General features: G+C 35.3%; 2 protein-coding genes across 2 annotated transcripts; both read left to right on the forward strand.

Annotated features, from left to right (window-relative positions):
* Positions 1 to 11: 11 nt before the first annotated feature.
* LOC132115872 (cytochrome b5) lies at positions 12 to 3,266 on the forward strand. Its single transcript, XM_059524265.1, has 5 exons — positions 12 to 263; positions 1,175 to 1,303; positions 2,754 to 2,783; positions 2,894 to 2,922; positions 3,114 to 3,266. Exons 1-5 carry the CDS (start codon positions 129 to 131, stop codon positions 3,196 to 3,198), a joined length of 408 nt encoding a protein of 135 aa, XP_059380248.1. The 5' UTR covers positions 12 to 128; the 3' UTR covers positions 3,199 to 3,266.
* A 4,450-nt stretch (positions 3,267 to 7,716) lies between these two features.
* ppp1r3g (protein phosphatase 1 regulatory subunit 3G) lies at positions 7,717 to 8,532 on the forward strand. The gene has a single exon (XM_059524028.1). The coding sequence runs from the start codon at positions 7,759 to 7,761 to the stop codon at positions 8,530 to 8,532; it is 774 nt and encodes a 257-aa protein (XP_059380011.1). The 5' UTR covers positions 7,717 to 7,758.
* The last annotated feature ends 1,529 nt before the right edge of the window (positions 8,533 to 10,061 follow it).

A 10,061-nucleotide genomic window follows, 5' to 3' on the forward strand; every position in this document is an offset into this window, starting at 1 on the left:
GGGCGTTGCCTGGCGAGTTGGGAAATACAATTGTTGGACAGTCCACTACTGAAGTACGTGAGCCGATCGATTCACAAGGGATAGTTTTTATAACCTTAAGAACAAATAACACACTTTTAAACAAACAAATGGAAAACAACGAAACAGACGGAAAGGGTGTTAAATATTATCGACTGTCAGAGGTGGAGGAAAGGAACTCTTTTAAAAGCACATGGATTATCATTAATAATAAAGTGTACGACGTCACAAAGTTTCTCGAGGAGGTGAGTTTTAAAACAGAGCTTCAAATGTTCACAAAAATATTCGCATGAAGGGATTGTCGTTCTGGGATTGTGAAATGCATGCATTAACGTCAAGTGCATGTATTGCATTAATAACCATGGTTTTATTATAGTAAAACTGTAGTAACCCATGGTTTTTTGGCGTGTTGACTACCATTTGTATAACCACAGATTTACTACAAATACCATGGTTAAACTATGGTTAATTTAGCAAAACCATGGTTAATTTGTGGTTACCATGGTTTAACTATAGTAACCATGGTTTTTTGGTTTTATTTGTAGTAAAACCATGGTTAATTTTCATAAGGGTAAACAAGCACCGTTCCACTAGAATTGTGTAATGCATGAATAAAATATACATAATGCATAGAGTTTATAAACGAATACATTTAAAAATGCCTTGCACAAGAGTTTGAAAAGTAAGTACGTGTTGAATGGAGTGACCTTTGCCAAGTGCCCTCAAAGTTGGACCGAAAAGATAACGACAGTTGGCAAATAATATGCAAAGTGTGGAATAATAAGCATTAGTGCATTTTTGAAAAGTATACCTTATATAATTCATTTAAATATCAAATGCACATTATTATTTTTGATTCAGATTTATGTGAAGCAATAGTTACATTGCGCACTACCTTGCTGCAATAGATTATATAACCACCCAAACCTAACATTTCACCTCTTCCCATATGATCTAAATCTAGAGAACCACTTAATCTAGTAACATTACTCTTGCTAGATCTAAAAAATGCACATGAGGTATTTCAAGTTGCATGCACCGTTTCACTTGAATCAACTGATAAATTCCTAGGCAACATGTTTCAAAGCTCAGAAGTGTATTATAAGTAAGCATTAGTGGTGATGATCTGATGCACTGTGTTTGCTGGTGTCCGCAGCACCCGGGTGGAGAGGAGGTGCTGCGAGAGCAGGCGGGTGGAGATGCCACCGAGAGTTTTGAAGATGTGGGTCACTCCACAGATGCACGAGAGATGGCCAGCTCTTTTGTCATAGGAGAGCTGCATCCAGTAAGTCTGTCAGAGCAATAGTGAGAAGAAGGCCTTTTGATACAGCATTAAGATTAATACAGCTGATTAAGTGCTTTCTGAGAAATACAGTCAAACATATATTCACAATATACACTATTTCTACTCTTATGAAAATAGAATAAAAGCTAGACAACTCTCATTGGCTGTGATTTTAAATTGCACCTTGCTTGTTTTTCAAAGTCTTGTTTTGCATGTGTTGCTTTGCAGCCATCATTCAGCGCTGGCATACGAAAAGGCATGAGTAGTCATTATCGATTTATGGTTTCAGTGAAGTTATAAAGTTAAAAACACACACAACATTGACTTCTCAGTCAACCCCTGAGATATCTGGGAACGATCCTCCTGGACAACATCAGACCTGTTGATTCATAGATGCATCTCATGAAATATGAGATGTTTTCATAGACGTACAGGGGCTTGAGATATTATCAATAACTTGGAAGCCATTTTTATTCCCATCGGAGGATCTGTAATGCTGCTGGATTCAGCACAGATACTATCAGACCGTTTCTGTGACAGGAATAGAGCAGGACTCAGTCATTCAGATCTAAAGAAGTAGAATTTAAGTATTTTTTAAATAGATAACAATAATCTTTTTTTTTTTTTTTTTTTTGAATGACACAAATTATGTAATTAACAATAATTGTTTGAAATACAACATATAGAAATGTAAACACATACTCAAATATAAAATGTATTAGATAACTGGAATCCTAATTTATATATATATATATATATATATATATATAAGACACACAGATGTATGTATACGTTTAAGAAAAAAATAGTTTATATATTACATATATTTATATATAATATAACAAATAATAATGTAAATATATAAATGTATATGCATGTAAATATTTTCAATAGATATACTGTATGTGTGTGTATTATATATACATAATAAATAAACATTGCACATATATTATGTAAACTATTATGAAAAAGAGAAATCTGTTATAATCAGAAATGATTCTTGAGCAGTAAATCATCATAATATTCTGATTTCTGAAGATCATGTGACACTGAAGACTGGAGGAATGATGCTGAAAATACAGCGGAGCATCACAGAAATAAATAACACTTTAACAGAGATTCACATAGAAAATAGCTATTATAAATTGTAATAATGTTTCACAATATGACAGTTTTTACTGTATTAATGATCAAATACATGCAGCCTTGTTTAGCACAAAAAAACATAAAATAGAATGAACATTTATGTTCATGTTTATTTACACACTATAAATAGCTTTATAAAAAACATACACATTGTTAATTTGAATTACAGTAGTAGTTATTTTATCAACCAGTGTAAAGCAGATTTATAGGTTTTTATCGGTAAGACATGCTAATTAGTTTACTTTGTTGATAAAAAGCCTGTGATATTTTCATTCATGTCTCTCCTCCTCTGTATTTCTCGCAGGATGACAGGGACAAGTTTGTCAAACCACCAGTACGTAAATCAAACCAAGCTTATGATTTTAACAAACTCTGCAGTGTCTTTGTTTTGGACTTGCATTGTGTGGAAACACCTAAAGACACATTTGTTACTCTGTTTAATAGGTTTCAACGAGCGTACAAGAAAGCACAAGGTAAGTTTAAAAGAACGACCGAATGCTGTGCCTAAGAATAACCCAAGGGTTTTGAATAAAGGCAAAGCACACAAAGCTAAATGTGGATGTTGTGACTTGTAACACACTTTCCATTGTAGTACAGAAATAGCAAGATTCCAATTAATAATTCAAGCTAATTAGCAAGTGCTTTGTTCCAAACCTTGTTCCAGCTGGTGGTCAAACTGGTTGATTCCTGGCCTTGCCGCGCTGATCGTCACCATGATGTACCGTATCTACACGGCTGAGGAGGCATGATGGGATGCTTCTCTCTTAATCCATTTCAGGTTTTCCCATTACTATAAAGAGTCTCCTAATGAAGGCAACTTTTGTGTTCGTTTCAATGTTTGTTGTCACAAACCATTGAGATTTAAATACTGATCTATATATACAGATGTTTTTATGATACATGAAAGGATATTTTTGACATAGCATTATAAATACACATACTAAAGATGAAGTTTTGATTGTCTAATTGTTTTCTGTCGTTTAATACTATGTGTATACCATTTAAAAGTCTATGCTGAAGTGGGGAATATCCTGAATATTATTACACACACACACATAAAAACAGCATTTTGTTCCTCAAAGAAATAATTTAGTTTCACTTCAGATGCTGTTAATCTTCATGCCATCGCAAGTTGATTGTACTTGGACCAGAGGGAAATTATACAAATGGACAAATTCTTAACAGGAGAATGAATAAATGCCAGATGTTTTCTGACTGATTCACTGGATATTCTGCATTAAAAGAGTGAATCTGATGATATGCACATTTATCTCCAAAATCAAACATTTATAAATATATATATATCCTCCAGTCTTCAGTGTCACATGATCTTCAGAAATCAGAATAATACGATGATTTATTATTAGAATTATCACTTTTTTTTTTTTTGGAAACTGCAATACTTTTTTCAGGATTCTTTGATGAATAATAAGTTAAAAAAGAACAGCATTTATTCCAAATACAAATATTTTCTAACAATATAAATCTTAACAACTTCACACATCCTTGCTGAATAATAGTTTTAATTTCTTTCAAAAAAAGAATAAAAATGTACCGACCCCAAACTATTGAAGTGTATATTTTAGTGAATATTGTTAGAAAATATTTCTATTTTAAATAAATGCTCTTCTTTTTAACTTTTTATTCATCAAAAAATCCTAAAAAAAAAAAAAAAATAACTATCACAGCTTCCAAAAAAAAATCAGCTCTGATAGTAAATCATCATATCCGAATGATTTCTGAAGATCATGTGACACTGAAGACTGGAGGAATGATGCTGAAAATAAATTAGATTTTAATGTATATTAAAAATAGAAAAACTTTATTTTATATTGTAATAAAATTTCACAACATAATTTTTTCCCAGTGTTTTTGATCAAATAAATGCAGCCTTAATGAGCAGAAGAGACTCCTGTAAAATCATTAAAAATCCTTCTGATCCCAAACTGTTGACCGGTAGTGTATATTTACTTATTTTGCATTATCATAATGACAGTGGGAAGAGATTTAGTTTAATTGTCATAAAATAATGTCATATTTTCTTTTGAATTTGGGGTGAAACACAACTTAACCAAAACGATCATCATGTGCTTAGACAATCAGCTAGAAGTCTCTGCATGTTTTTATCTGTAGTGAAGAGCAACACTGTTATAATCGTATTTTTTGGCTGCCAGTTACATATTGATGTGCCATTTAAATACATATCAGTGTACCACCATAAACGGTGCTTATGCATTCCCTTTTTTTTCTTTAACATAAATGAATGTAATACACTTGATATAAGATGCATGCAGCTTTCCCATAGAAACATCCTTCCAGATGTGATGGTATGTGATCATTGCTCTGAAACAGAAGCTGCTCCACACTAATCCTAACGGCTGAGAGAACCACACATTGTAACATTGTGCGCTGTTTTATGTCACATTGACTGAATGCAGCAGACATATCATTCAGCTTTATTGTATTCCAATAAACAAAGAAACTGATTGTGATTTTCCGGAATTTTATTTCATTACAAAATTATGCACATGCATTTTTAAAATGAAGCATTGCACAAGGAAGATTTGTATGTACAGTGCTCCTGCATTTAAAACAAGACACAGTAGGAATGAATGGCATTTTATTAGCTGGAACAAGACCACTTTCCAAGCAAAACATTTCATAATTTAAAAAGTTAGATTATAAATGATAAAACATGAGATCATGATGTTTTTAGATGTTGGATCTTGTCCATAGTTAATGTAATGAACTACACCTGTGTAAACTCAAGAAGAACTGAGCTAGAAATCACCTTAAGACCTGTTAGTGAATTGCTCAGAAACCTTAAGATAGCTTTTAAGGAGTAGTTCACCCAAAAATGAAAATTTGCCGAACTGCTTTTGTTTAAAAGCTTGATCTGTGCAGATTTCCCTCCTGATTCAGACCTTTTCACTGGAGAAAGCGTTATTAAGGAATACAGAGTCAGCTTTTTGCTTCTCAAGACATTAACTGCTGGACTGGAGTGCTGTGGATTATTGTGATGCTTTTATCAGCTGTTTGGACTCTCATTCTGACGGCACCCATTCACTGCAGAGCATCCATTGATGAGACACTAATGCAATGCTACATTTCTACAAATCTGTTCCTATCAAGAAACATCATCTACATCATTATCATCATCTGTGTATTGTATGTCCTGAGCATGAGCAATTTTAATTTTTGAATGAACTTCCCTTTAAGCACAGATATCTAGTTTGACATGTGTTGTCCACTGGAGTGACCTCCAGAAGTGTGAAATAGTTTTGATCTCACCATATTAATAATGTCAGACCTTTGGTAGTCAAGAAATGTTTCACCACTGACATCTGCTGGTGAAGCACCTCGTCGCAAACACCTTGTTTCATTATTCCTCGTCCATTTGTATTTGATAGGTTTGATGACAATGGCTTCATATTTTGTATCAAAATACTTTAGTGTTTTGTATATTTATAGTTTTAAAGTCTACATGATTGCATCATAAAAATGCGGAAACTAGATGCCAAGTAGGCCTTTTGTTACCAAGCACCAAGTAACTAAATTAGGATACAATTATGAGTCTTTCGCAAACTGTTAAACATTAAACTGATGGTTACTTTAAAACTAACCTTCATCCGGGAGATCACAGTGATATGAGAATATCTGTTAACTGGTTGCATATGTTAGATTGATTGCACGACTCGCTGTTGCTATCAATCAACTGAGTGAGTGTAATCTAGTGAAGTGATTGATCAAATAAGCCAATTGATGGAAGGTTTGCCAAGAAATTTCATGCTCCCTTGTAAAAGTATTTAGTATTTTAAAACACAAATACAGCTGTTCGTTTTTGATGCATGGTGTGGCTGCTTATTTTGATACACTTAAAGTTAAGGTGTTTGGTATTTTATTTGAAAATAGATTTGTATGTGTCTCTGCCCATCCCTGCTCATCATGTATTGTGCTGTCAGCCTGTAATAACATTTAAACTGCTGTTGACCATGGCTTTACACAATGCTCAATCCTTGTAAACACGTCAATCAAAAGCCATAGGTCAAGTGTATCTGTGCACTCGTGTTGTAGCTGGACATTAGTGGTGTTGTAACATTGTGTTTGTTTTGTCCGTGATAACAGCGTGTTTTTAAGATCTCACTGACCTGTGGACATTAGATGTGGACTGCTGTACTGACACAGAGACACATACAGTATGGACACTTTGTAGCCTGTGTACACTCTTGCTGGTTACACCTGTTTCCAGCAGCTGTTTAAATGGTTCCTTTTAAAGCACTTTCACTGAATGTCCATTTCTCGTAGGTCTCGAGTGCCGCAGGTAATCAGACAAAATGCATGATTGTCAATCTGATGTTCTTCAATAAACAAGATGTTAATAGTAACTTATATTTCAAAGGAAAAAAAAGATCTGTTAATAGTTTCCTATGTTGTCAGAGCATCAGGTGTTGCATATGTCACTAGCAGCGCACAGCTCTGGAACGGCATGCATGAGTGACCATGGAGTGAGAGAAAACAGACAATTTCCACACACACACACACACACACACACACACACACAACAAGTGAAAAAAAGATGTAAAAACTGTAGGAACGCAACATGAGCAATGAAATCTAAAGAAAAGAACGACTGTATACAGTAGGTCCATTCAAAACTTCACATTATAGCATGCACTTTATTTATTTATTAAAAATAAAGTACTTTAATGTTATATTGAGGAAAATGTTTTTATTTATATAGTAAATAAAACATTTATATACCCATGTAATTTGGAGGATATTAAAGAGGGATTTATTGTATTTTTAGGGTATAAGCTTGGCTCTTCCTGAGATGGTCAGTGTGTAAGATTACACACTACACTATACATTTTTAACATAACTGCATGTATTTATTTATTTAGGCAAAAGCACTGTCATGCTATAATTTAGAAATGTTAAAACAATGTTATTATTTTTATAAATTGTGTTCTAAATAAATTACTGTAATGATATTATATTATATTATATTATATTATATTATATTATATTATATTATATTATATTATATTATATTATATTATATTATGGGGAACAAATTAGATCAATCATTTATGTCACAAAACAAAAATTTTTATAGCCAATGATTCAAAAAAAAAAAAAGTGTGTAGAGGCGCATGTTGATCTCTCTCTCTGTCCCCCCCCCCCCCCCCCCTCTCTGACCCACTGAATCCACTCATCTGTCTGTCTAGTGTAGTGGGCGTAACCAGCTTGTAACTGATTACTAGACATAGCACCAATATAGGAGCGCGCATCTGTGCGCCTCTGGAGTGATGCATTCTGTCACTAGAGATCACAAACCTGGGATGATGGACATAATGAACGAGGAGCAGATGGAGAACGGACTGGACTCCGATGATGATCTTCAACCCGACGAGATACCCGAGTTCCTGAAAGACAGGAGAAGAGCCAAGTCCTTACCTGCGTATCCAGAGCAGGCGAGCCTGTACCACCAGATCTCCCAGAACTGCAGGAAACGCGTGAAGTTCGCGGACGCGCTCGGCTTGAATCTGGCGAGCGTCAAGCACTTCAGCAGCAGCGACGATCCTCAGATTCCAGCTAAAGTCTTCACCAGGCTGAAGAGCTTCCCTCTCCACAGGGACCGGGAGATCATGGATGACTTGTGCGTGAACATCAAGTCCTCTCTGGCTCTGGACTATCTGGTCCCGGCGTTCAAGACGCCCGTGGACTCCGGTGACTTGGAGACGCGGCTGACGCGCTGCCGCGTCGCGCTGGAAAGCGCCACGGTCACGCAGTTCGATGTCCGCGGGATCATACGGGCGTTAGGTGCGAGAGAGGTCGGCGTCAGGTATACTTTCAACGACTGGCTGTCGTTCGTGGACGCGCAAGCCATGCGCGTGCCCACAGAGCACAGGGCGCGCGGAGATCGCTTCTCCTTCACCATGTTCACGCCTCCTTTCTTAGGACCGAGCGCTGCTGTGCACTTCGCCGTGTACATGAGGGATGATAACTCTGAGTTCTGGGACAACAACGATGGGATGAACTACTCTCTGAAGCACCACAGCTCGTCATCCAGCGAGATATGAAGCGGTGCGCTTTTACGCAAAAATGGATTGCGCGTTTCACCGAGCACTGTTACAGCCTTCAGAGAGACGAGGATAAATAGAGAGGATTGACACCTCCTAGAAAGAGTTTACACAAAATGAAATATCCTTCATCATTTAGTCACCCTCATGTTGTTCCAGTCCCGTGGAAAGATATTTTGCAGAATGAAAATAGAAAGTGGATCCCCAAAACACAACAAAAGTGCCATAAATGTGGCCCATATGTCCTGTCCGTTTATAATTTTTAATTTTCTAAAAATCCTTTCTTCTGCAGTCATGTCAAGTTTGAATTGAAACCTGTTTTGTCATAGGAATAAATTTTTTTTTAAAAGATAATTGCAACCTTTTATCTCAACCTTTAATCAGACTTTCAGAAACTTTCAGAAAAGTTAGAATTGCGAGATGTGAATTTGCAGTTTTATGAAGAGAAGTCATAATTGTCATGCAAGTTGCAATTGTTATTTTTGTGTGTTTCATTCTGATAAATAAATGGGGGGGGGGGGTGATTCTGAGTTTAAAAAGTCAGAGATATTTTTTTTTATTATTGTTATCTATTTAACCTTTTTATTTATTAAATAATTTATTTTGTTAATGCTGTGGCGTAACCAACATCTGCCTTCGGTTCAGACTATGCCTCGAGACACACAGAACCAATGACATTTGACGACTATGCAACTCAGATATGGGAGCTTTATACTTGGGAAGACTTTATACTATACTTCATGGCGTTTTTTGTCCTTTTTGAAGCTTGCCAGCCCTTCTTTAGGCTGCTTTGTGTTTTTGTTGAACTGAAAAGAGTAGCGTGGACATTCTCCCAAACATCTCATACAAAAACTCATATTGAAATGACATGAGGATAAGCAAATGATGAAAGAATTGACTTTGTTGTACACTGAAATGATGCAAGCAATCACACACATTACTTTATGCTGGTTTTGCTTCACAAATGAGTCAAGCCATTTATTAATAATGCAAAATGTGTTGTTTCTATCAAAGCTCATGCACAATTACTGACACTGTCAAGATCTGAATGAAGAGGCTCATCACTGAGAACACAATACAGCAGTGAATTATGGACAGTCAGCAGTTTTATCTGGGTCAAATAAATGTAGTTTGATCTGAGAGTATTCATCAATGACGTGTTAACTCATAATTCTGGGGATTGTGATATATATATAAATTCAGAATTCAGTTTTTCATGCAATTCTGACTTTATGCTATTTTTTTTTCCTGTCGCTTAATAAAATTTAAATAGTTCATACATTTTTTTAAAGACTTTTGTCATACTTTCAAGTTTATATCTTGCAATTTTACCTTTTTAAAGATTAAAAATGCAATTGCAATTACCTTTATTATTAATATTATTATTATTTTTTTCTCATGGTGGAAACAAGCTTCCAAAGTACTGTATAAAGTGTTGGAAAACATTCAAATGAATTGAGTTCTCTCAATGTGAGGCCAGAGACCCGCTGTGTTTACAGTAAAGCAGGTCTGTAATCAGAGATAAACTA

This window comes from Carassius carassius, chromosome 35 (assembly GCF_963082965.1).
Source record: "Carassius carassius chromosome 35, fCarCar2.1, whole genome shotgun sequence".
NCBI classification, from domain to species: domain Eukaryota; kingdom Metazoa; phylum Chordata; class Actinopteri; order Cypriniformes; family Cyprinidae; genus Carassius; species Carassius carassius.

What these genes read in the sequence shown, in the direction of transcription:
- LOC132115872 (XM_059524265.1), top strand. Translation starts at nt 129, where the DNA reads ATGGAAAACAACGAAACAGACGGAAAGGGTGTTAAATATTATCGACTG. An exon ending in TCATAGGAGAGCTGCATCCA is followed by an intron (nt 1,304 to 2,753) that starts GTAAGTCTGTCA and finishes TATTTCTCGCAG; the next exon opens with GATGACAGGGACAAGTTTGT. An exon ending in AGCGTACAAGAAAGCACAAG is followed by an intron (nt 2,923 to 3,113) that starts GTAAGTTTAAAA and finishes ACCTTGTTCCAG; the next exon opens with CTGGTGGTCAAACTGGTTGA.
- ppp1r3g (XM_059524028.1), top strand. Translation starts at nt 7,759, where the DNA reads ATGCATTCTGTCACTAGAGATCACAAACCTGGGATGATGGACATAATG.